The 27,810-nt window shown below is 38.3% G+C and overlaps 2 protein-coding genes and 1 long non-coding RNA gene across 5 annotated transcripts in view; all 3 read right to left on the bottom strand.

Moving 5' to 3' along the window:
* Positions 1-27,810, bottom strand: part of LOC125000968 (protein piccolo-like) — a 127,019-nt gene that overhangs the window by 46,462 nt on the left and 52,747 nt on the right. Inside the window, exons 28-34 of the mRNA XM_047576769.1 lie at positions 21,597-21,641; positions 21,446-21,505; positions 20,502-20,576; positions 20,144-20,200; positions 19,996-20,040; positions 19,848-19,904; positions 18,904-18,978 (exon numbers count right to left, since the gene is read on the bottom strand). Coding sequence (XP_047432725.1) covers positions 18,904-18,978; positions 19,848-19,904; positions 19,996-20,040; positions 20,144-20,200; positions 20,502-20,576; positions 21,446-21,505; positions 21,597-21,641 — 414 coding nt within the window. The remainder of the gene's footprint in view (positions 1-18,903; positions 18,979-19,847; positions 19,905-19,995; positions 20,041-20,143; positions 20,201-20,501; positions 20,577-21,445; positions 21,506-21,596; positions 21,642-27,810) is intronic.
* On the bottom strand, positions 87-14,888 carry LOC125001012 (CD48 antigen-like). 3 transcript variants are annotated; one of them, XR_007111426.1, is made up of 11 exons: positions 14,540-14,886; positions 13,544-13,687; positions 13,211-13,336; positions 12,953-13,113; positions 12,750-12,852; positions 12,491-12,634; positions 12,261-12,302; positions 11,634-11,711; positions 11,033-11,128; positions 10,389-10,901; positions 87-347 (listed from the first exon to the last, which is right to left on the bottom strand). XR_007111426.1 is itself a non-coding variant. In XM_047576914.1 (10 exons), the coding sequence occupies exons 1-10, from the start codon at positions 14,622-14,624 to the stop codon at positions 10,873-10,875; spliced, it is 1,008 nt and encodes a 335-aa protein (XP_047432870.1). In that variant the 5' UTR covers positions 14,625-14,886; the 3' UTR covers positions 10,128-10,872. The 3 variants fall into 3 exon arrangements, 2 of the variants coding, with proteins under 2 accessions (XP_047432870.1, XP_047432871.1); XM_047576914.1 differs by lacking the exon at positions 87-347 and having other exon boundaries at positions 10,128-10,901; XM_047576915.1 differs by lacking the exons at positions 87-347; positions 10,389-10,901; positions 11,033-11,128 and adding an exon at positions 11,137-11,453 and having other exon boundaries at positions 14,540-14,888.
* On the bottom strand, positions 10,128-16,563 carry LOC125001047. Its single transcript, XR_007111448.1, has 2 exons — positions 16,397-16,563; positions 10,128-10,400 (listed from the first exon to the last, which is right to left on the bottom strand). It is a non-coding gene; the product is annotated as an uncharacterized LOC125001047 (long non-coding RNA).

Raw genomic sequence — 27,810 nt, 5'->3', positions numbered from 1 at the left:
TTTATTCAGTTGAACAAACACGAGGAGGAAACCAACAATCTCAACTACTGGAAACTGTAGTTTTTACAGTTAACTTAGTAAAACGAGACAGTTCAAGGCAGCTTTATTTAAACAGCTCATTTCATACAGAGGACGAGTCACTGTGCTTTACATTAAAAAAGATGGAGGCACAATTAAAAACAAATAAACACTGAAGAAAAACAAGAACTGAGTGAGAAGACTAGAGGGATAAATAACTAAAAGATAAGAGAGAGAAAGGCCAAAAACTATTAAATAAAAATAGATAAAAAGGACACGTTGGTGGTCTTGGTTACAGTGTCTTGGTGAAGGACATGGAGAGGGGAAACCTAAAGGGGACAACAGACGTGGTTCTCACACAAACTGGACCAGCTGCTCAGGTTAAAATGGAAAAAAAAGAAAAAAAAAAGAAATATGAGTTTGCAGGAAAGTCAAGTGAAGCAGAATGAATTAAACTACTAACATGCAATAGTCAGATAAAGTCTGGTCTAGTGGAGCCCTCTGGTGGACAGATGAGGAACTCATGTCCCAGCAGCTGTTGATGTTTTTTGGTATGTTCGTTCTCTGAGTTTTAACAGAGATCAACAGCTCATTGTTTCCTTGTCCTGTTGAAAGAAACAAGATCCGTCACCACAATTAAATACCAACACACATTCCTGAACGGATGAGCATATGAACTAAGTTTAAACTTTGAAATAGTCATAAAAATGTATTATTCAGTACAATCACTCACCAGGATGAAGAGAAGATTGGACGACTATTGTATTCCACACTTGGAAGGTTTTTCTCCTGAAAAATATCAGATCATTATTGTTATTATGGTGTGTGGTGACTTTGTGTATTGATTGCTGTGTATTGGGTGTATATCGTTCATGCCATGAGCCGAGCATCGTGTACTTTTTGTGTACATTGTGTTGTCACGTTCATATTTCCATCTTGAGTATTTGATATAGTGAGATCTTGAACTTGTTTGGTGGCGCTAGTGGTTTTATTATCAGTTAGGTTAATGGTTGACTCTGTTTGACCCTGGTCCCCTCTCTCACATACTACTGTGTTTTTATTGTGAGGGTACTGATTGGACTGGATTGCAGTATGGAATGGAATGGCCCCACCAGAATTTGCAAACCAAAAAAAAATTATCTTCTTTATAACATACTCAAACTGAGTAACACAATTAAATCACATTTTATTCACCAGCTACACTGACAGACACTATCTGAGACACTTCTGAGAACATGATGTAGATAAATGTTGATGTGAAACTCACCTGTGATGGGGGTTGGGGGGAGGATGAAAGGGTTGAGGACTTCTCTGCTGCGTTCAGAGCTGACTGGGTTTTCTAACTCACAGATAAACGAAGGCTCCGTATCGTTCTAGAAAACCAGTGAAGAACAACATTAGCTTGAAGCTCATGAGCTAAATGGTTGTTGAACGTATGAAGTAGTTGATCTGTCTGTTACTGATCACATTCACCTTTGTTATTATGAGCTGATTGGTTTTATTCTTCACCACATCACCTGACCACCAGGTGTAGGTGACTGGTTCAGAGTCTGTAGTGATGCCTTCACAGGTCAGAACACAGTGGGTCTTTTCAGCATCAAAGGTTTGTGACACAGTTGGTTTAGGGACGCCAGCTGATGGAAACAAACATTATTAGAGTTTAGATGAGTAAATTATTAGATATTTATTAGATATTCCAGACTAAGTCTAAATCATAACTCCTCCACTTACAGATAACCTTGATTTCAGTTGTGTTCAGGACTCTGTTGTTGATCACTGCTGTGTAGGAGCCGCTGTCTTCTAGTGTCAGGTTTGGGATGATCAGCTCTCCAGTTGTGGTGTTCAGTTCACAGTGACCTAAAATTATAAAAGTTACATCAACACGTATCAACCAAAGAAAACATAATTTTGACTGGAGGTGTTCTGTTTGTTTTCAGGGTTTTAACTAAAGGTGATAAATACCTTTGAATGTTGGGTAGAATTTAATCGTGCCTCCACTCCACTTCACGGCCAGGTTTGAATTATATTTCCATTTTATTCTTGTGATGTGACGAGAAACAGAGCCTGGACTCAGGACAACTTCATCTCCTACTTTCTTGCAGATGTCTGTAAGATAAAGTATAACAGAACACGTCACTCCTCTCATTTACATGTGAAGAATCAAGCAGACACTTTTAACATCTCATGGAATTTGTGAGGTCACGTCTTACTCACCAGACACCACACTGTACTCACGAGGAGCTTTTCTCTTTCCTGTCAGAAAATAACAGAACCATCATGACGAGTGCACATCTTCAAAACATATTCACAAAGTAAGTCTTCAAATTCAATTCAACCTACAAACTAGGGCTGTCACGATAACGATATTATCACGATATCACCACAAATGTAAATAATAACAGAAAAATCCAGGAAATGCATCTTTAACTTGATTATATCTTTCTTTTGTGAGATGAATTACACTTAAAATAACAGAACAGAAGAAAACAGGAGCAGATGTAAAATACACTACGTTCAAGTGCCACTGCATCATTTACATCAGGGATGCCCAAATTCTTGTGTGTGTGTGTGTGTGTGTGTGTGTGTGTGTGTGTGTGTGTTTGACACTGGCTATTGTGCTTCACATTCAAATTACTGCATCAACCTTGGTAAAAAGAGAATCGTTTTCCCAACTGTTTTTGAATTTTCGTTAGTCTGTGTGTCACTGTCTAACACGCTCCATCTGCATCCTCTTACTAACTGCTGCTCTTCTTCACCTCACAGGATTTGAGCTGGAAGGAGCTCAACAGCGCCCCCCCACCATCAATGTATCACAGTGTTATTCTATATAAATAATGTGAGCAGCGAGTGAAGCAGAGTCTGAGCGCTGATGATGGAAAAAACGTATACAGTGGGCAAGACATGGACCAAATATAGTTGGTCAAGTTTTACTAGGATTTATGCATTTTAAACACGATATTGAAATTTCATTTTTCATACAACGACTATCGTCAATACTGGTGCGATAGCCCTAATATGAACTGCAGCTTTCTACTTTTCTCTGGGCTGTAGATTGATCTGAAAGGAGCTGGGATGAAAATCATTTTATATCCAGCTTTACTTTGACATGAATTATAGAAACACTGTTAGTCAGAATCAATCCAAAGACTCAACATGTCACTGGTTCAGTGTGGCAACGTCTCCACAGATAATTAACATGTTACTCACCAGCTACACTGGTTTTGAAACATCAATGTGTTGGTAGTAGTGGAAATGAGAAATAACAAAAGAATTGTTTTGACCAGAACATAGGGCTGAACGATTAAACGAATTTTGATCGCGATTTTGGCTTCTCACGATCATAAAAACACTGTAATCGAAGGAAAACGAATAATGTGCCGCGCACCGTGTATTCAAGTTCCTGAGCTGTAAAAGCACTGTGAACGCACCTCTGTAACTGCAGCGAACGCTAGTGGTGTGCGATACTGCATATTTTGGTATTGATCCGATACCGAGTAAATTTGGGCCAGTATCGCCAATACCGATTCTTTTCAATAAATAAGGTGGCACTGGATGCGTCACTGAAATGCTAAATCGCTAAGTGTTTTTTGTGATGTTTCCTTTTTTATCATTAAATAGTTATAACCCATGACAGAATTAGGACAAAGTTTATAATTAAATAGAAATGCTTTTTTTCAGAAAAAACTAAAATAATAAAAGAAATAAGCCTTTAGCATTCTATGTGTAGCTTAAATGCAGTCATCATACAGTATTCCTTTGACAGTAAACACAAAAGGGCAATAATATTCAATAAATTCTGAGCCATATTATATTCAGTAGGCCTATATATGTTTCAATTCCAGTAAATGTATTCATTTAAATAACATATTTCAATGGGATAAATGTATTACATCAAGGTCTTAGCATAATTTATACTTTTTGAGTTGGCTAAAGTAATAAATAACAGTTTCACTTTGTTACTTTCAACAGCAAAGTGTTCCTGGTCTGCGCTGACACAGGAGCAGCGAGTCCGGAGACCTGGTTGTTTCCTCTTTGCTGAAACCGCAGCATTGCAAACAAGAGCGGAACTTAAAGTAAAGAATCGATCTCACCAGGCTAGTATCAATCCGATACCGACTTGGTATTGATACTATCGATATTTGCATCGATCCACCCACCACTAGTAAGCGCGTGATGTGTGTGGATCAATTGTGAAACGAGTGATTGACAACATGGCAGAAAGCCAGCCTGAGCCTTTAGTTGAAAGAAAGGTAGGACAACTTCGGTCATTTGGAGACATTTTGGATTCTAATTGTCGGACGTGGAGCAGAAGGAGATTGTTAGCAAAGTTTGTCGTGCTGTCGTGTCCGCACCCCAAAGCAACGACAAATGTATTTAACCATTTAAAGCTCTGCCATAAAATGGTCTATGACAAAGTATTGAAGGAGCAAGAGACTCAAAAAAGCACATCAACTTCAACCACTGCCACCGCAACACAGTCCTCCATTGAGGACACACTTTACAATACCGCTCCATATCCCACCAGCGACAGATAACGGAGGCTGTGACATTTATGCTATAAAAAGTTATATTTAAAGTTGAGTTTTGGTGGTTCAATAATTTCTTTTAATCGATTAATAATCGTGTTTATTAATCGTGATCTCAATATCAATCAAAATAATCGTGATTATTATTTTTTCCATAATCGTCCAGCTCTACCAGAACATCGGTTACACAACAAACAATAAATGCAGTAGCCTAATCCAAAAGGCATTGAATAAAGGCAACTGCATTTGTTGAATATGCTTGAAGACGTTTCTCCACTCATCCAAGTAGCTTCTTCAGTTCTGATTAACTAGTGGGAAATTGAGGTTTAAATAGGAATAACTTATGAGAAACACTATTTCACTATTTCACTATGTCACTATTTCCATAATGGCTGAAATTACCTGTTGTTGTTGGGGGTCAAAACTGAATTATAAATAGTTGGTAAATTAAATCTCAGTCCACCTCCTCTGTTTAGAGAAGGTTTCTCCATTTTGACATAGATGGCTTCCTTGACTCCTCTCTCAAACCATCTGTCCTCTCTGGCCAGGACTTTGACGTTGTTATCCTCAAAGGAGTGTCCTTTGTCCTTCAGGTGGAGGTGGACTGCTGAGTCGTTTCCTGATGAGCTGGCTCTCCTGTGTTGGGCCATGCGCTTGTGTATGGGTTGTTTGGTTTCCCCAATGTACAGGTCTGTACATTCCTCGCTACACTGAACCGCGTACACTACATTGCTCTGTTTCTGTCTAGGTGTTTTGTCTTTGGGGTGGACCAGTTTCTCTCTTAGTGTGTTGTTGAGTTTGAAATAAACTGGAACGCAATGTTTTTGGAAAATTCTCCTCATTTTCGAGATTGGCCACAATCTACATGGAGGAAGTAGAGGCCAGAGCCCTGAACACCTTTGCAGGCTCCACCCCCACCCACTGGTACAGGTATGTGGGCGTGGCCTGGGTTAAAATCAGCATTTACAATTGAGTCTTGACTTCTGTCCCCAAGAAGTTTCAACACCATTCACACATTGAGTCTCCAGGTTCCCACTGACAACAGCTTCATCAGAGCTCTATTCATAGGGTACGTAGCCTAGGCACACAGTTCCCCCCATTCAAGGACAGGTAAGTATCAGCCATTATGGTAATTAGTGACCCCAGTTTCTGGTCAAGCAAGTTTCAGGTGGGTGGTACCCACAGAGTTTATTCCTATTTAAACCTCAATTTCCCACTAGTTTATCAGAACTGAAGAAGCTACTCGGATGAGTGGCGACACATTCTACATGTCCAGCTTTTGGATTACCATGACTGAGAACCTTCACAGACAATAAAAGCAGTAACTGTGGAGACAGACCACATCTGGAGAAGTTAACATGACAATAAATACATTTAGAATGATAATACACAATGTTAATCTGGTAGAATGATTATTTTCTACTGTGAATTTGTACCTGTTCTGCGTTTGCAAATGAAGACAACGACCACCAGAACCAGACTGAGCGGTAAGAATAACCAATACAGATTGTTATTGTTATTCTCTACAAAAAAGGAAAAATTCTGTTAGTGGTTTATAATCAGGCTGTATTCAGATATTAGCTGAGACACTTCTGAAAACATGATGTGGATAAATGTTTATGTGAAACTTACCAGTTTTGGGGGGCGGGGATGGGGAGGAGGAAGTGGAGGAGGGAGGGGAGGATGGAGGGGAGGAGGGGGAGGGTGGGGAGGAAGGGGAGGGAGGGGAGGATGGGGAAGAGGAGGAGGAGGTGAAAGGGTTGAGGACTTCTCTGCTGCGTTCAGAGCTGACTGGGTTTTCTAACTTACAGGTAAACGAAGGCTCCGTATCGTTCTAGAAAACCAGTGAAGAACAACATCAGCTTGAAGCTCATGAACTAAATGGTTGTTGAACGTATGAAGTAGTTGATCTGTCTGTTACTGGTCACATTCACCTTTGTTATTATGAGCTGATTGGTTTCACTCTTCATCCCGTCACCTGACCACCAGGTGTAGGTGACTGGTTCAGAGTCTGTAGTGATGCCTTCACAGGTGAGAACACAGTGGGTCTTTTCAGCATCACAGTTTTCTGACACAGTTGGTTTAGAGACGCCAGCTGATGGAAACAAACATTATTAGGATTTAGATGAATAAATGATTAAATATTCCAGAGTAGTTTAAGTTAAAACTCCTCCACTTACAGATAACCTTGATTTCAGTTGTGTTCAGGACTCTGTTGTTGATCACTGCTGTGTAGGAGCCGCTGTCCTTCAGTGTCAGTTCTGGGATGATCAACTCTCCAGTTGTGGTGTTCAGTTCACAGTGACCTAAAATTATAAAAGTTACATCAACACGTATCAACCAAAGAAACAGGCAGGCTCTGTCGATCCATCCTCATTTGTGTGCAACTGGCAACTGAGGTCACTAAAGCCAGATTTCCATAGACGGCCTACCTCCACACCGCACACTTTTAAGTCGCTATTTACATTGCTAGAAGGTGGGCAGCTCCTGGGGAGTGCTGATATTCAGTCGGTAATCAATGACACAACTTGAAACCCCCTTAGACACTGCAACAATGATACATTGGGAACCTCCCTGATGGGGCTCCACCTACACCAGCGAAAATTAAGAGAACCTACCTCTCAGGACACAAAAAAGAGACAAACAAACAAAAAAAACAAAACAAGTGAGTGATAGAAGTTAATGTCACTTTGTCCCAGTCCCACCAAGCATCAGAAATGTTTAGGGTTCAGTACACAACAACAGCTAAAACTAGTTTGACAGTGGACCAGCTTGGAGCTTTTATCTCTCTTGAATTTGTTTGAGATGTGTATGATAAAGTGATGACATCAGTTTTGTTGGCAATAGTTGTGTACACAGAACACTGTAATACCGTAAGTCAGTACTGCTAACAACAATGTTAATTTTTCCTGTTGCTAACATTGATGAAACCAACATCAGTTATTTAGAAGAGGAAGATATTATATATGTCCATGAATTTTATGAATATTATATTCAACAAAATGTTAAATGGGAAGCATTGAAGTTGTTACTGTTCATTAATTATTTCACACAGATCTCAAATGTTGAGTGTTTGTGAATCACACACAGTTCTGTACTTGCATGAAAATTTTAAAGTAGGTTTTATGTTCGAAGGTCTTTAAACATGGAAGACATAGTGGGTGCATTTTCATTTGCTAATAGTGAAACTCCAAGCAAAGTTAGAAAGAGAATTTGGGATTATGTAACCCCTGGCTCTTTGATAACAGAGTCAACCGGTCGGTTCACTGAGGAGCGTCTGTAGTTGCTTACCCCCGAGGGTATTTCCCAAAGCGAAACATGTCACTCTGTTATCAACAAACCAGGGATTATGTAAAGTAACCCAAAGTTTGAATTAAACGTGTTAAATACCTTTAAAACTCGAGAAGAAGTCAATCGTGCCTCCTCTATTCCACACCACAGCCAGGTTTGAGTTATGTTTCCATGTGATCCTGCTGATGGGTGAAGCCTCAGAGCCTGGACTCAGGACGACTTCATCTCCTACTTTCTTGTACTCGACTGTAAAATAAAAAAACTACATCAAAACATGTCACTCCTCTCATTTACATGTGAAGTATCAAAAAGACACTTTTAACAACTTATAGGATATCGACAGGGATATTTTAAATATTAGCTATGGATAGACGACATGTCATGCATGTTTTTACTTGTTAAATATGTATTGTTATCTGATCTAAAAGAATTTACAGCAGGCTACTGAACTTTAGACTGAGCATTCGTGCCTTTAAACCGTAAGAACACAGTCCTAAACATAAAATATACAATTTTATATGTGACCGAGCATTAATGTGTGTAAAAACAAAAGCTTTCCGGAACATACCTGAGTTAACTTGATCTGTATTCAATGTCACGAACAAGAAAATCACCGTCAACAACCAAGAGTTGACGATAAAAACCAGCTCCATTCTCAATCCATTCAATAAATTAAAAACCACAGGAATAAACCGAGAGGAGGCTTACAGCATCAGGAAAACAGAAAAAGACTACGGTAAATAAACGGCGACATGAGACAAAGGGAAGAGATGAAAAAAAAACGCAGTTACGGAAGAGATTATGGGGCAGGGCAACTGAAAGTGAAAGTTCATTAATGAGGACGTAGGTAGATACAGGTTCAAAAAAAGAAAAGAAAAAGAAAACAGAAGAACAATAAGAAGAAGCAGCTCACCTGATCATAAGGCCAGCAAAGCAGTACTAAATAATATTTTTGTTTTTAAATTATAAATCACGGGTAATTTGGGTAAAAGAGTAATTTTGTACATATTATGAAGCATGTGATGTGTAATCAGTAACACTTATGAGTGACCTACAGGTAACTAGAATAGAGACTAACAGTCATCTAGAAAATCTAGAAAAACAACAATAATGATGCTAATTAAATTAAATTAAATTAAATTAAATTAAATCAAATTAAATTAAATCAAATTAAATTAAATTAAATTCAAATAAATTAACGGACTGATTCAGCAGAGCCTCGTCAACCAACCGACGATTAGCTTAGCTCAATTTAAACGTATAAACAAAACGGATAAAACACAAGCATCTGTCGGCTAATAAATAAAATAACACACCTAAGATTAAATGAATTATATTGAAGGGTAAAATGAAGAGGGAATTAAAAAAAGGCTGTAAACTTTCGGAAAAAGATAAAGGGAAAAAAATCGCTAGCTTCGGTAATTAACTTAACCGTTGAAGTTAACGGTCGAATCTAACGGTTGAAGCTAATCTTGAAGCTAACGAAAGCTTAACACAGATAACAATACCAGAAATGAAAGTATGTACAAGTATTTAAAAAGTCTTTGACACTTTGATATCTGCTTCTGTATTTCTAAAAGTTTCACTTGGTTCATAACTCACTCGGTTCAATGAATGTAGTTGGACTCTTCTTCTAACAGGATGAAAGGAAAAGAAATACGTCATTCACTCTGCAACAGTGGCGGGGTGGGCGGGGCTAACCGCTGTCAGCAGGCGTCTGATTGGCTAAGAGAACCACCCTGCTACGTTTTATAAAGACTGGAAATTAGTGATTTTACTCTCAATGGAATTTAAAGGAATTTCAATATTTCTGTTTTCAGTGATTAATTAGTAGACTTACACATACATATACTATATCTTCACGTAGCTGTTTTTATTTGTACACTAGTTGTTCACAATCTCACAGTTATTAAATGAAGAATTTGATCGTTGTGAGGCTTAATATGATGGAGATAAACACCAGGCAACATTTTAAATAGAACAGTACATGCTTTAGCTTCGATAAATAAAGATACAATTAAATTAAATAACTAAAAGGAAATTAAAGACTTTTTTACCCATCTTCACATAAAAACTGACACGGTTTTATTTTAATGTGTTGAAGCCAATAACGTTGACTAAGAAACTAAATTAAATGAACCTATGAATGAAATCACCATCAACTAAAAGAGACAAAGGTCACATCTTTCTCTCTCTCTCATCATGTTTTATTCAGTTGAACAAACACGAGGAGGAAACCAACAATCTCAACTACTGGAAACTGTAGTTTTTACACTTAACTTAGTAAAACGAGACAGTTCAAGGCAGCTTTATTTAAACAGCTCATTTCATACAGAGGACAAGTCACTGTGATTTACATTAAAAAAGATGGAGGCACAATTAAAAACAAATAAACACTGAAGAAAAACAAGAACTGAGTGAGAAGATTAGAGGGATAAATAATTAAAAGATAAGAGAGAGAAAGGCCAAAAACTATTAAATAAAAATGGATAAAAAGGACACGTTGGTGGTCTTGGTTACAGTGTCTTGGTGAAGGACATGGAGAGGGGAAACCTAAACCGAAACCTATAGAAGCTAAAACCACTGGATTCACCTGTAACACTCTGAAAATACTTGGGTTGATAAAGGAGGTTCAGACCACAACACCCCAGAGGACAAGCAGTTACAGCAAATGAATGAATGAATGAATGAATGAATGAGGAGTCTTCATCTCTAGTCAGATAAAGTCTGGTCTAGTGGGGCCCTCTGGTGGACATATGAGGAACTCATGCCCCAGCATCTGATACAATATTTAAAAACTAACACAAATACACACAGACACAGCTTTTAACAATCATCGTACACATTTCAAACTATTCATAGTGTTTAATATCATTCAGCACGGCCACCAGCTGCAGGAACCATTAATAAAAAGTCAAGTAACATTAAATAAAATAAACCTCATATTTCCTCTCAGGTCCAGTCGATGCTTCAAGTCCTTTAGTGTCAAACCGTCTTCTCTGTTTGGTCCTTTTGCAAATTCTCTCTTCAAAGTACTTCAGCATTGGTCGTGTTTGCCTCCTCCGTCTACATGTTTAGGTTTGTTAAAAGATACAAGAGTTAATTAATCACCAACACACGTTCCATGGATTAGCATCTAAATTAAGTTTAACATTTAAATAGTCAAGAAGAACTTCCTGTTTAGTTCAATAACTCACCAGGATCATCACTGGTATCAGAAGGAGAACCAGGTTGTTGTCGATTAGGAGGAGCTCCTTGATTCTCTTGTTCCTCTTTTGTCTTTGATTTAGTGTCTGTTAAAATGACAAAGTTGATGAAACTCTTTCCTTGGAGTCACTTTAATGATCAAGTTTAACTTAAACCTGGAGATCAAGTTTGTGGTTGTAGCTTTTAAATTGGCATAAAAACATGGTATTGATCCCAATAACTCAACAGAATTAGCAACAGTTTTGACGACTTCTGTCGTTGCTGATAAAATGATAAAAAAAAAAACTTGTCATGTTCTTTGTTCATTGTTGATGAATCAGTTTCTCCTTGGAGTCGTTTTAATGATCTAGTTTAACTCAACAGGTTTGGACTCTTCATTATTCTGGTCTTGTTGATTTGTTCCTTGTTTGTCTGTAAAATGTCAAAGTGTCTTGTTATAACGTCTTTACTGATGGTTCAGTCCATCATCTGCTTCTACAAACTCTTTCCATAGATCCAGCTCATAGATTCACACTTCATAGTTTGTTTAAAAACCAAAAGCAGCTTTAAAATGGTCACAATCACCACATATGTGTTGTCAAGGTTACTCACCTGTTTCATTGATGTGGTCTAGAGTGGATGATGATTGTTGGACTTCACCGTTGTTATCATGAAGCAACGTTTGTGTCTCTGTCAAATGATTAAAGAAGTGTGATGACTGCCACATGTTTTAGTTCCATTCAGTAGCTTCAACATTCACAGTTTTATCTCCGAGTGAGAGTAAAAACATTTCTCTTCTTTATGGACAGACTCTTTTCTGGATGATTTCTAAACTGATAAAAGAGTCAAAAGAATCATCAGGACAACAATGAATCTGTCAAACTGAGCAGTTTAACACAATTAAATCACATTTTATCACCAGCTACACTGAGAGGAGAGACCTGTGATGTGTCTACTGTCAGGAAATAAAAGAACCATCATGATGAATACACATCTTCACAACACATTCACAAGGTAAATCTTCACATTCTTCTGACATGAAACCTACAAACTGCAGCTTTCTACTTTTCTCTGGGCTGTAGATTGATCTGAAAGGAGCTGGGATGAAAATCATTTCATATCCAGCTTTACTTTGACATGAATTATAGAAACACTGTTAGTTAGAATCAATCCAAGGACTCAACATGTCACTGGTTCCAGTGTGAGAACGTCTCCACAGATAATTAACATGTTACTCACCAACTACTCTGGGTGAATATCTTGGTAGTGAATGAAAGCTCCCTGAGAAATAACAAAAGAATTATCATGACCAGTTCATCTGTCACTAATTTCTAACATTTTATGGAACAAACTTAAACATAACAAACAATAAAAGCAGTAGCTGTGCAGACAGATCAATAAATACATTTAGAATGATAATACACAAAGTTAATCTGGTACAATCATTATAATCTGCTGTGAATCTGTACCTGTTCTGCGTCTGTAAATGAAGAAACCGACAACAGCAATGGCCAGAACCAGAACCAGAACCAGACCCAGACCCAGACCCAGACCCAGACCTGGATCCAGACCCAGTGACAGGAATAACCGATAGAGACCGTTACTGTTATTCTCTAGAAAAACAAAGAAAAATAAAACCTGTTAGTGGTTTCTAATCAGGCTGTATTCAAATGTTAGCTGAGACACTTCTGAGAACATGATGTAGATAAATGTTGATGTGAAACTCACCAGTGTTAGAGGTGGAGGAGGTGAAAGGGTTGGTGACTTCTCTGCTGCGTTCAGAGCTGACTGGGTTTGCTAACTCACAGGTAAACGAAGGCTCCGTATCGTCCTAGAAAACCAGTGAAGAACAACATCAGCTTGAAGCTCATGAGCTAAATGGTTGTTGAACGTATGAAGTAGTTGATCTGTCTGTTACTGGTCACATTCACCTTTGTTATTATGAGCTGCTTGGTTTCACTCTTCACCACATCACCTGACCACCAGGTGTAGGTGACTGGTTCAGAGTCTGTAGTGATGCCTTCACAGGTCAGAACACAGTGGGTCTTTTCAGCATCACAGTTTTCTGACACAGTTGGTTTAGAGACACCAGCTGATGGAAACAAACATTATTAGAGTTTAGATGAATAAATTATTAGATATTTGTTAGATATTCCAGACTAGGTCTAAGTCACAATTGCTCCACTTACAGATAACTTTGATTTCAGTTGGTTTCAGGACTCTGTTGTTGATCTCTACTTTGTAGGAGCCGCTGTCCTTTAGCGTCAGGTTTGGGATGATCAGCTCTCCAGTTGCGGTGTTCAGTTTACAGCGACCTAAAAGGACAATAAGTCATGTTTTTAACGTTTTTTCCTAAATTTTAATTAGATATTTATGTTTAAAGATGTTAAAATCTAAATCACTTCAAATATAAAATGTTAAACCCTGTAAAGATCAACTTCATTAATTAGACTAAATCAAAGGCTTGACTGAAGGTGTTTGTGTTTGTTTGTTTCAAGTATTTTATTAAAGGTGTTAAATACCTTTGAAGTCCCGGTAGAATTCAACCTCTCCTCCGTACCACTCCGCAGCCAGGTTTGAATTATGTTTCCATGTGATGCTGCTGATGGGTGAAGCCTCAGAGCCTGGACTCAGGACGACTTCATCTCCTACTTTCTTGTACTCGACTGTAAAACAAACAACTACATCAGAACATGTCACTCCTCTCATTTACATGTGAAGAATCAAACAGACACTTTTAACATATTTTAAACGTTAGCTATAGATTTAACGATTAAAATACATATATTTGATACACTACTTAGTATGTACTGTATTAGTATAGTAGTACAAGTACATAATATGATTTGGGCTATGCTAAACACAGATGTGATAACCATACGTCCTTTTTATGTTACTATTCCTGGTTTACAGCAAAATAAATACATATTCAGATACATGTCCGTATCCAAGCTCATTTCATTGTTGGAGAATTTACTGACATCAAAAACAATATATGGACTGAACTGAATAGACAAAGATGTGTAAAGTCAAAGATATACATATAAAAGTTTTACATAGATATTATCCATGTCACAGTTTCATAAACAGATTTAGACCTGATGTGTCCCCTTTAAGTTAACTTCTGCAAAAAAGAGGCTGAACCTTTGCCTCATTTGTTTTATGGTGTTCCCATTCGTTCAAGTTATTCTTAAATGTTACTTTTAGCAATTAGGAGTCAAGAATGTAATAAAATTCCTGTTTGTTTGGGCGAATTTCACATTCATAAAGATAGATTTCTCCAGGCTATGCCAAATAAAACGCTGCTTTATGTGGAACTTAAATCTTTCCATGACTCTGTTTGTATGTGAGAATAAAAAAGCTCTCAATACCTCCAGTCTTAGGAAAAATATTACCATGCATTCATATCTGTGTATTGTCGCACTGTTAGTATAATGCTTCAATGACACGTCTGTTTGTACATACTTAGTAAGGTTAATAAAGTTTGTTTTTTTAAAACCGACTTTTTTACAACGTACCTGCGTTAGCTTGACCTGTAGACAATGTCACGAACAAGATAATCGCCGTCAACGCCCAGGAGTTGATGGTAAAAACCGGCTCCATCGTCGCCGAAATCAATTAAAACGACACGGAAATAAACCGAGAGCTGGCTCACAATGTCTGGAACAAAATCTAGGGTAAAAATACGGCGAAAAGACGGATAAAACTCGAAGGAAAAGGAGAATGACGGAGAGAAGGTGGCGGCTGAGAGAAAGTGAAACTAACTAAAAGGCGGAAGTCATGTGACTCAGTTAAAAAAAAAAGAGCAGTCTTACTCAGTACTTCTGCAGACATGACTCATAGACTAACTATAAAACTTAATATAGACTTGATACGTGGTAAAAAAAAAAAAAAAAAGATAATGTTCATCAATGCCTCCCGTGTAGACATGTATATATTGTTCATCAACGTTTTATGTAAAGTAATAACTATTTTTGGAAATTGCTATTTGGTATTTATGCCTTATGTACAGTGTTGCTGTATTTCTAAAAGTTTCACTTGGTTCATAACTCACTCGGTTCAATGAATGTAGTTGGACTCTTCTTCTAACAGGATGAAAGGAAAAGAAATACATCATTCACTCTGCAACAGTGGCGGGGTGGGCGGGGCTAACCGGTGTCAGCAGGCTTCTGATTGGCTAAGAGAACCACCCTGCTGCGTTCACTGAACCGGGAAATTAGTGATTTCACTCAATGGAATTTAAAGGAATTTCAATATTTCTGTTTTCAATGATTAATCAGTGGAGTTACACATATATATACTATATCTTCACGTAGCTGTTTTTATTTGTACACTAGTTGTTCACAATCTCACAGTTATTAAATGAAGAATTTGATCGTTGTGAGGCTTAATATGATGGAGATAGAGAAGGAGATAAACACCAGGCAACATTTTAAATAGAACAGTAAATGCTGTAGCTTAGATAAATAAAGATACAATAAAAATTAAATAGCTAAAAGGAAATGAAAGACTTTTTTACCCATCTTCACATAAAAACTGACACGGTTTTATATTAATGTGTTGAAGCCAATAACGTTGACTAAGAAACTAAATTAAATGAACCTATGAATGAAATCACCATCAACTAAAAGAGACAAAGGTCACATCTTTCTCTCTCTCTCATCATGTTTTATTCAGTTGAACAAACACGAGGAGGAAACCAACAGTCTCAACTACTGGAAACTCTAGTTTTTACAGTTAACTTAGTAAAACGAGACAGTTCAAGGCAGCTTTATTTAAACAGCTCATTTCATACAGAGGACAAGTCACTGTGCTTTACATTAAAAAAGATGGAGGCACAATTAAAAACAAATAAACACTGAAGAAAAACAAGAATTGAGTGAGAAGACTAGAGGGATAAATAACTAAAAGATAAGAGAGAGAAAGGCCAAAAACTATTAAATAAAAATAGATTAAAAGGACACGTTGGTGGTCTTGGTTACAGTGTCTTGGTGAAGGACATGGAGAGGGGAAACCTAAAGGGGACAACAGACGTGGTTCTCACACAAACTGGACCAGCTGCTCAGGTTATAATGGAAAAAAAAAGAAATATGAGTTTGCAGGAAAGTCAAGTGAAGCAGAATGAACTAAACTAGTAACAGTCAATAGAGAAAGAAGAAAGTGAAACATTCCCAGTGACAGACGGCAGAACCAGGACACTGAGGGAGGACAAAGCTGACATTATTGGTTGAGTCCAGACTCAGTGATAAAAACCTTAAAAGCACAAAGTCAAAGCTGAACTAGACAATGGAAGATCTGGTGATACTGTTTATCTCTGAAAACAGTGATCATGTCTATGAGCCAATATCATCAGGACTGAAACCATCTGACATCACGTATAGAAGCTAAAACCACTGGATTCACCTGTTACACTCTGAAAATACTTGGGTTGATAAAGGAGGTTCAGACCCCAACACCCCAGAGGACGAGCAGTTACAGCAAATGAATGAATGAATGAATGAATGAATGAATGAGGAGTCTTCATCTCTAGTCAGATAAAGTCTGGTCTGGATAAAGTCTGGATAAAGTCTAGTGGAGCCCTCTGGTGGACAGATGAGGAACTGATGTCCCAGCAGCTGTTGATGTTTTTTGGTATGTTCATTCTCTGAGTTTTAACAGAGATCAACAGCTCATTGTTTCCTTGTCCTGTTGAAATAAACAAGATCCGTCACCACAATGAAACACCAACACACATTCCTGAACGGATGAGCATCTGAGTTTAAACTTTGAAATAGTCATAAAAATGTATTATTCAGTACAATCACTCACCAGGATGAAGAGAAGATTGGACGACTACAGTATTACACACTTGGAAGGTTTTCCTCCTGAAAAATATCAGATCATTATTATTATTATGGTGTGTGGTGACTTTGTGTATTGATTGCTGTGTATTGGGTGCATGTCGTTCATGCCATGAGCCGAGCATTGTGTACTTTATTGTTGTCACATTCACATTTCCCTCTTGAGTATTTGATATAGTGAGATCTTGAACTAGTTTGGTGGCGCTATTGGTTTGATAATCAGTTAGGTTAATGGGTGACTCTGTTTGACCCTGGTCCCCTCTCTCACATACTACTGTGTTTTTATTGTGAGGGTACTGATTGGACTGGATTGCAGTATGGAATGGAATGGCCCCACCAGGATTTCCAAACCAAAATCACCAATGAAAAACATTTCTCTTCTTTATAGACAGACTCTGTTTAAAAACTAAAAGCAGCTTTAAGGTAGTCAAAAAAACCTGAAGGAGGAGAAGATGGTTGTGGATCAGTAGAAGCTACTTGGTCAGCTAGTTTCTCTGGGGGTTTCTCTGCAAAAATGACAAAAAAAAATGGTTGACCTTTTTGTTCATGGTTGATAAAACAATTTCTCTTTGGAGTCATTTTAATGATCAAGTTTAACTCACCAGCTTTGGTTCCCATGGACCCGTCACTATTCTGGTCTTGTTGATTTGTTCCTTGTTTGCCTGTAAAATGTCAAAGTGTCTTGTTATAACGTCTTTACTGATGGTTCAGTCCATCATCTGCTTCTACAAACTCTTTAGATCAGTGATTACCAACCCGTGGAGCCACCAAATCATTTCCACCATCCAACAGTATGATTTAGAATATACAGAACAATGTTTTAAATGTTAAAACTCAGTTACGTTTGAAAGGACGTTAAAAATGTTCACCATAAAACAAGAGTCATGACTGTGTCTGTCACAACAAAAAATTTGCTGGAAGATATATTGTAACACAAATTGCTGAGGATAAACGACATCATCAACATTATGTTCAGACTAATTATCACTCATGTGATGATAATATGGAATAATAATAAATCACATTTTATCACCAGCTACACTGAGAGGAGAGACCTGTGATGTGTTTGCTGTCAGGAAATAAAAGAACCATCATGATGAATACACATCTTCACAACACATTCACAAGGTAAATCTTCACATTCTTCTGACATGAAACCTACAAACTGCAGCTTTCTACTTTTCTCTGGGCTGTAGATTGATCTGAATCTGATTGATCTGAATCTGAATGTTACAAACTCTTTCCATGGATCCAGCTCATAGATTCACACTTCATAGTTTGTTTAAAAACCAAAAGCAGCTTTAAAATGGTCATGAAAAAACACACTGATACGTGAAGGAGGAGAAGATGGTGGATCAGTAGAAGCTGCTTGGTCAACTGGTTTCTCTGGTGGTTTCTCTGGTGGTTTCTCTGCAAAAATGACAAAAAAATGGTCGACCTTTTTGTTCATTGTTGATAAAACAATTTCTCCTTGGAGTCATTTTAATGATCAAGTTTAACTTTATAAAAAGTTTAACAGAACTCAAGTTCTTTGGACACTACAAGTGTCTGGGTTTGGGGAGACTTGTCTTCTCTTGAAAAATGTCAGATTATTCAACCATCAAAATACCTGAAGATCAAGTTGTTTTCAGTGGCTGCATCTTTTAAATAGTCATTAAACGTCCTATTAATCTCAATAACTCACCAGGTTGATCACTGGGATCTGAGAGAGAAGTACGTCGTGGTGGTTTAGCAGGTGGATCTGAAGTCTCTGATAAAATGACAAAGAAATAAGTTTAAACTTTTAATGTTCATAAAAACATCATATTCAGTTGAATCTCTCCCCAGGATGAGGAGGAGTTCTGTCGTCTTCTGACTCCTTTGATGCATCAACTGATAAAAAACAGATATTGTTACAGTCTAGGATGTTAAATGGGTTCAGCTTCAATCATCGGTTGAAAACTGGAGATAAATGTGATGGAGCTGCAACACGTTTGTTTAGCTGAGGAAGAAGTGTCCATGTAGCTCACAATCACCACATATGTGTTGTCAAGGTTAGTCACCTGTTTCATTGATGTGGTCTAGAGTGGTTAATACTTGGACTTCACCATTGTTACCAGGAAGCAATGGTTTATTCTCTGTCAAATGATTAAAGAAGTGTGATGACTGCCACATGTTTTAGTTCCATACAGTAGCTTCAACATTCACAGTTTTATCTCCTGGTGAGAGTAAAAACATTTCTCTTCTTTATAGACAGACTCTTGTCTGGATGATTTCTAAACTGATAAAAGAGTCAAAAGAATCATCACGACAACAATGAATCTGTCAAACTGAGCAGTTTAACACAATCAAATCACATTTTATCACCAGCTACACTGAGAGGAGAGACATGTGATGTGTCTGCTGTCAGGAAATAAAAGACAAGAGAAGGAGAACAAGAATTGAATGAACAACACCATGTCCTGGTGTCAGTGAAGCACCTGCAGCCTGTAACCATCAACAGGGAGTGTAGAGGTGGTTCAGACCTACAAGTATCTGGCTCTATATGTCAGGTAGGGGGATCTGAGGAGGAGTGTTAGAGATGTTCTAGCAGACTATCGTAGCCAGTGTCCTCCTCTACTCTGTGGTGAACTGGGGAGGCAGCACTAAGAAGAAGGAACCTGACGGCTGGACAAACTGATCCAGAAGGAGGACTCTGAGGTAGGGACACATTAGAGGACCTCTGGTCCACCATGAAGCTTGTCCAGCACCGTCTACAGTCTAGACGACACCACAGTCAGACAGAGAAGCTCCTTCAGAGTCTGTCTGTGTCCATCTGTCAGGACATTAGACTCTACAACACCTTCCTGTCACGCAACACTGGACTGTCATCAGATACATAGGTTATTATTATTATTATTATTATTATTAATATTATTATTATTATTATTACATGTGATGAAGCTACTGGACACTGAATTTCCTCAGGATGAATAAAGTATCTAATCACCAGACTGATGACTGGTACCTGAGGGACGAGGTGGTGCATCAGTAGGAGCTGCTCCGTCCTTTGATGATGTCTTTGCTAAAATGACAAAAAACTTGTCAAGTTCTTTGTTCATAGTTGATGAATCAGTTTCTCCTTGGAGTCATTTTAATCATCAAGTTTAACTCACCACGTTTACCTCTGGCCTTCTTTTTGTCAGATTTTATTTCTCCTTCTGAAAAATGTCAGATTAATCTATGAAAATACCTGCAGATTAAGTCAAAGGCTGCATATGTTAAATAGTCATGAATAATGTCCTGTTGATCTCAATAACTCACCAGGTTTATCTCTGGGACCTGAGAGAGAAGTACGCCATGGTGGTCCAGCAGATGGATCTAAAGGTTTTGATAAAATGACAAAGAAATAAGTTTAAACTTTTAATCTTCATAAAAACATCCTATTCAGTTGAATCACTCCCCAGGATGAGGAGGAGTTCTGTCGTCTTCTGACTCCTTTGATGCACCAACTGATAAAAAACAGATATTGCTACAGTCTAGGATGTTAAATGGGTTCAGCTTCAATCATCAGTTGAAAACTGGAGATAAATGTGATGGAGCTGCAACACGTTTGTTTAGCTGAGGAAGAAGTGTCCATGTAGCTCACAATCACCACATATGTGTTGTCAAGGTTACTCACCTGTTACATTGATGTGGTCTAGAGTGGTTAATACTTGGACTTCACCATTGTTACCAGGAAGCAATGGTTTATTCTCTGTCAAATGATTAAAGAAGTGTGATGACTGCCACATGTTTTAGTTCCATACAGTAGCTTCAACATTCACAGTTTTATCTCCTAGTGAGAGTAAAAACATTTCTCTTCTTTATAGACAGACTCTTGTCTGGATGATTTCTAAACTGATAAAAGAGTCAAAAGAATCATCAGGACAACAATGAATCTATCAAACTGAGCAGTTTAACACAATTAAATCACATTTTATCACCAGCTACACTGAGAGGAGAGACCTGTGATGTGTCTGCTGTCAGGAAATAAAAGACAAGAGCAGGAGAACAAGAATTGAATGAACAACTCCATGTCCTGGTGTCAGTGAAGCACCTGCAGCCTGTAACCATCAACAGGGAGTGTAGAGGTGGTTCAGACCTACAAGTATCTGGCTCTATATGTCAGGTAGGGGGATCTGAGGAGGAGTGTTAGAGATGTTCTAGCAGACTATCGTAGCCAGTGTCCTCCTCTACTCTGTGGTGAACTGGGGAGGCAGCACTAAGAAGAAGGAACCTGACGGCTGGACAAACTGATCCAGAAGGAGGACTCTGAGGTAGGGACTCATTAGAGGACCTCTGGTCCACCATGAAGCTTGTCCAGCACCGTCTACAGTCTAGACGACACCACAGTCAGACAGAGAAGCTCCTTCAGAGTCTGTCTTTGTCCATCAGTCAGGACATTAGACTCTACAACACCTCCCTGTCACGCAACACTGGACTGTCATTAGATACATAGTTTATTATTATTATTATTATTATTATTATTATTATTATTATTATTATTACATGTGATGAAGCTACTGGACACTGAATTTCCTCAGGATGAATAAAGTATCTAATCACCAGACTGATGACTGGTACCTGAGGGACGAGGAGGTGGTGCATCAGTAGGAGCTGCTCCGTCCTTTGATGATGTCTTTGCTAAAATGACAAAAAACTTTTCAAGTTCTTTGTTCATAGTTGATGAATCAGTTTCTCCTTGGAGTCATTTTAATCATCAACTTTAACTCACCACGTTTACCTCTGGCCTTCTTTTTGTCAGATTTTATTTCTCCTTCTGAAAAATGTCAGATTAATCTATGAAAATACCTGCAGATTAAGTCAAAGGCTGCATATGTTAAATAGTCATGAATAATGTCCTGTTGATCTTAATAACTCACCAGGTTTATCTCTGGGACCTGAGAGAGAAGTACGCCATGGTGGTCCAGCAGATGGATCTAAAGGTTTTGATAAAATGACAAAGAAATAAGTTTAAACTTTTAATCTTCATAAAAACATCCTATTCAGTTGAATCACTCACCAGGATGAGGAGGAGTTCTGTCGTCTTCTGACTCCTTTGATGCATCAACTGATAAAAACCAGATATTGTTACAGTCTAGGATGTTAAATGGGTTCAGCTTCAATCATCAGTTGAAAACTGGAGATAAATGTGATGGAGCTGCAACATGTTTGTTTTGCTGAGGAAGAAGTGTCCATGTAGCTCACAATCACCACATATGTGTTGTCAAGGTTACTCACTTGTTACATTAACGGTTCCTGGACTGGATGATGATGCTTGGACTCCAACGTTGTTACCAGGAAGCAATGTTTGTGTCTCTGTCAAATGATGAAAGAAGTGTGATGACTGCCACATGTTTTAGTTCCATTCAGTAGCTTCAACATTCACAGTTTTATCTCCTAGTGAGAGTAAAAACATTTCTCTTCTTTATAGAGAGACTCTTGTCTGGATGATTTCTAAACTGATAAAAGAGTCAAAAGAATCATCAGGACAACAATGAATCTGTCAAACTGAGCAGTTTAACACAATTAAATCACATTTTATCACCAGCTACACTGAGAGGAGAGACCTGTGATGTGTCTGCTGTCAGGAAATAAAAAACCATCATGATGAATACACATCTTCACAACACATTCACAAGGTAAATCTTCACATTCTTCTGACATGAAACCTACAAACTGCAGCTTTCTACTTTTCTCTGGGCTGTAGATTGATCTGAAAGGAGCTGGGATGAAAATCATTTCATATCCAGCTTTACTTTGACAATTGTCAAGTTTTTTGTTCATAGTTGATGAATCAGTTTCTCCTTGGAGTCGTTTTAATGATCTACTTTAACCCACCACTGTCTTTGTTACTTCCTGTGGAGTCATCATTTTTCTGGGTTTGGTGAGATTCTTCGTTTCCTCCTGAAAAATGTCAGATCATTCAACTATGAAAATACCTGAAGATCAAGTTGTTTTCAGTGGCTGCATCTTTTAAATAGTCATTATTTATATCCAGCTTTACTTAGACATGAATTATAGAAACACTGTTAGTCAGAATCAATCCAACTACACTGTGTGAAAGTGATAGTGGTGGTGGTGGATATCTCCCTGAGAAATAACAAATTGTCATGACCAGTTCATCTGACACTAATTTCTAACATTTTATGGAACAAACTTAAACATAACAAACAATAAAAGCAGTAGCTGTGCAGACAGATCAATAAATACATTTAGAATGATAATACACAAAGTTAATCTGGTACAATCATTATAATCTACTGTGAATTTGTACCTGTTCTGCGTCTGTAAATAAAGAAACCGACACCAGCAATGGCCAGACCCAGACCCAGACCCAGACCCAGACCCAGACCCAGACCCAGACCTGGATCCAGACCCAGCGACAGAAATAACCGATACAGACCGTTACTGTTATTCTCTAGAAAAACAAAGAAAAATAAAACCTGCTAGTGGTTTCTAATCAGGCTGTATTCAAATGTTGATGTGAAACTCACCAGTGTTAGAGGAGGAGGAGGTGAGAGGGTTGGTGACTTCTCTGCTGCGTTCAGAGCTGACTGGGTTTTCTAACTCACAGATAAACGAAGGCTCCGTATCGTCCTAGAAAACCAGTGAAGAACAACATCAGCTTGAAGCTCATGAACTAAATGGTTGTTGAACGTATGAAGTAGTTGATCTGTCTGTTACTGGTCACATTCACCTTTGTTATTATGAGCTGCTTGGTTTCACTCTTCGTCACGTTACCTGACCACCAGGTGTAGGTGACTGGTTCAGAGTCTGTAGTGATGCCTTCACAGGTCAGAACACAGTGGGTCTTTTCAGCATCACAGTTTTCTGACACAGCTGGTTTAGGGACGCCAGCTGATGGAAGAGTTTATTACATTACAAGAGTTTAGATCAGAATCAGAATCAGAAAACTTTTATTTGTTCCACAAATTTAGGAAATTACAGGAAAAAAGAGATGCAGAATGATCATTTTTTGATTTCCTCGATAAATCAGGGCAATGCCTAATCCCACCACCACTCCCACGCGTCCATCGTGTAGCAGGCTGCGAACGTTCTGGCAGGGCAGTCCGGCTCCCCCGAACCCAGGCTTCATCAAAATAATTGTGTCAATTGCGTTGAGAGACCAGTTTATCAGTACCATGAGTTTGTAGTTTGGAGAGCAGCGCAGAGAGAGTCTCGCAAAAAGTATCGACAGTAGACAAACGAGACGAGAGGAGCAAAGCAGCAAAGATAGATACATGAATAAATTAGATATTCCAGACTAGGTCTAAGTCATAATTCCTCCACTTACAGATAAACTTGATTTCAGTTGTGTCCAGGACTCTGTTGTTGATCACTGCTGTGTAGGAGCCTCTGTCCTTTAGTGTCAGGTTTCGGATGATCAGCTCTCCAGTTGCGGTGTTCAGTTCACAGCGACCTAAAATTATAAGTTACATCAACAACTATCGACCACAGAAACAGGCAGGCTCTGTCGATCCATTCTTCATGTTTGCAACTGACCCCTGAGCTCACTAAGGTGATTGCAACAAGCGTTTGTGCCCAAACTGGAATCAACATACAGATGTCCCACATGGAGTCCTTGGCTTTTCAGCCTTCCCCCATTGTCCTCAGAAGAGGACAAGTGGTTTAACAAACTGTGTCCAGTGTGGGAGCTGGGGATGTACATGGAGAGGACGGCTGAATTCAGAGGGACTGATCAGCTGTTTGTTTCCTGGTCTGCTCCTCGTAGGGGAGGGCTGTTGTCACACTAGAGATTGTTGCACTGGGTTATTGAAGCCATATCTGTGGTTTATGGGTGTAAAACTCTTCTGGGAGTGGGAGGGACATGGCCTCGTCTTGGACCTTGTTCTGAGGAGTGTCAGTTCAGGATTTGTACAGCAGTAAGTTGGGCCACACCTCTCACTTTTATGACTTTTTACAGGCAAACTAGGCAAGGACCTAGTGCCCTGAGCTGGAAGGGGACCCACATGGACGGCTGATATTGGTCCATATCAGTGACATGATGGAATCTCTATAGATGCTGCAATGACGTCCCGTTGGGAATTCCCCCCAAATGGGAGCTGCTTGATAGTGGCTAGACTGGGGCCTCCTGAGGACTGCTGTCATTCGGTCGGTAATCAATGACACAACTTGAAACCCCCTTAGACACTGCAACAATGATACGTTGGGAACCTCCCTGATGGGGCCCCACCTAAACTGGGAGAAAAAGAAGAGAACCAGAACCTACCTCTCAGGATACAAAAAAAGAAAAAAAAAAAACGAGGAGAATAAAAACAAAAACAAGTCAGTGGTATGTGTGAATGTGTGTTATATTAAAAGTTGTCACTTTGTCCCAGTCCCACCAAGCAATTTCTCCGGTTGCTAACATTGATGAAACAGTAGATCATGTTATTCTGTCCAAACTGTGGAATTTTTGTATTTAGAAGAGGAAGTTCTTACATAACCCTTGGCTCTTTGATACTATCAAACCGGTCGGTTCACTGAGGAGCGTCTGTAGTTGCTATCGCCCGAGGTGATTTCCCAAAGCGAAACATGTCACTCTGTTATCAGCGAACCAGGGATTATGTAAAGTAACCCAAAGTTTTAATTAAAGGCGTTAAATACCTTTAAAACTCGAGAAGTAGTCAATCGTGCCTCCGTTCCACACCACAGCCAGGTCTGAGTTATGTTTCCATGTGATCCTGCTGATGGGTGAAGCCTCAGAGCCTGGACTCAGGACGACTTCATCTCCTACTTTCTTGTACTCGACTGTAAAATAAAAAACTACATCAAAACATGTCACTCCTCTCATTCACATGTGAAGAATCAAAAAGACACTTTTAACAACTTATAGGATATCGACAGGGATATTTTAAATATTAGCTATAGATTGATGACATGTCATGCATGTTTTTACTCATTAAATACGTATTTATACTTTATTTTTTGATCTAAAAGGATTAAAACAGGTTACTGAACTTCTACATTCGCACCTTTAAACCGTAAGAACACAGTACTTAACATAAAATATACAGTATTTTATATGTGACTGAGCGTTAATATATGTAAAAACAAAAGCTTTCCGGAACGTACCTGAGTTAACTTGACCTGTATTCAATGTCACGAACAAGAAAATCACCGTCAACAACCAAGAGTTGACGATAAAAACCAGCTCCATTCTCCATCCATTCAATAAATTAAAAAAAACCCAAATCTAACGGTTGAAGCTAATCTTGAAGCTAACGAAAGCTTAACACAGATAACAATACCAGAAATGAAAGTATTTACAAGTATTTAAAAAGTCTTTGACACTTTGATATCTGCTTCTGTATTTCTAAAAGTTTCACTTGGTTCATAAGTCACTCAGTTCAATGAATGTAGTTGGACTCTTCTTCTAACAGGATGAAAGGAAAAGAAATACGTCATTCACTCTGCAACAGTGGCGGAGTGAATGACGTTCATTGAAATCAATGGAATTTAAAGGAATTTCAATATTTCTGTTTTCAATGATTAATTAGTAGAGTTACACATACATATACTATATCTTCACGTAGCTGTTTTTATTTGTACACCAGTTGTTCACAATCTCACAGTTATTAAATGAAGAATTTGATCGTTGTGAGGCTGAATATGATGGAGATAGAGAAGGAGATAAACACCAGGCAACATTTTAAATAGAACAGTAAATGCTTTAGCTTAGATAAATAAAGATACAATAAAATTAAATAACTAAAAGGAAATTAAAGACTTTTTTACCCATCTTCACATAAAAACTGACACGGTTTTATTTTAATGTGTTGAAGCCAATAACGTTGACTAAGAAACTAAATTAAATGAACCTATGAATGAAATTACCATCAACTAAAAGAGACAAAGGTCACATCTTTCTCTGTCTCTCATCATGTTTTATTCAGTTGAACAAACACGAGGAGGAAACCAACAATCTCAACTACTGGAAACTGTAGTTTTTACAGTTAACTTAGTAAAACGAGACAATTCAAGGCAGCTTTATTTAAACAGCTCATTTCATACCGAGGACAAGTTGCTGTGATTTACTTTAAAAAAGATGGAGGCACAATTAAAAACAAATAAACACTGAAGAAAAACAAGAACTGAGTGAGAAGATTAGAGGGATAAAATACTAAAAGATAAGAGAGAGAAAGGCCAAAAACTATTAAATAAAAATGGATAAAAAGGACACGTTGGTGGTCTTGGTTACAGTGTCTTGGTGAAGGACATGGAGAGGGGAAACCTAAACCGAAACCTATGGAAGCTAAAACCACTGGATTCACCTGTAACACTCTGAAAATACTTGGGTTGATAAAGGAGGTTCAGACCCCAACACCCCAGAGGACGAGCAGTTACAGCAAATGAATGGATGAATGAATGAATGAATGAATGAATGAGGAGTCTTCATCTCTAGTCAGATAAAGTCTGGTCTAGTGGGGCCCTCTGGTGGACAGATGAGGAACTCATGTCCCAGCATCTGATACAATATTTAAAAACTAACACAAATACACACAGACACAGCTTTTAACAATCATCGTACACATTTCAAACTATTCATAGTGTTTATTATCATTCAGCACGGCCACCAGCTGCAGGAACCATTAATAAAAAGTCAAGTAACATTAAATAAAATAAACCTCATATTTCCTCTCAGGTCCAGTCGATGCTTCAAGTCCTTTAGTGTCAAACTGTCTTCTCTGTTTGGTCCTTTTGCAAATTCTCTCTTCAAAATACTTCAGCATTAGTTGTGTTTGCCTCCTCCGTCTACTTGTTTAGGTCCAAATTTTTACGATTTGATGTCATGTTCATAACTGTTAAAAGATAAAAGAGCTAATTAATCATCAATACGCATTCATTGGATCAGTGTCTAAATTAAGTTTAACATTTAAATAGTGAAGAAGAACTTCCTGTTCAGTAAAATAACTCACCAGAATGACCACTGGTACCAGAAGGAG

The sequence above is a fragment of the Mugil cephalus genome, chromosome 23, assembly GCF_022458985.1.
Source record: "Mugil cephalus isolate CIBA_MC_2020 chromosome 23, CIBA_Mcephalus_1.1, whole genome shotgun sequence".
NCBI lineage: Eukaryota > Metazoa > Chordata > Actinopteri > Mugiliformes > Mugilidae > Mugil > Mugil cephalus.
This window is presented reverse-complemented; position numbering and strand designations above follow the sequence as displayed.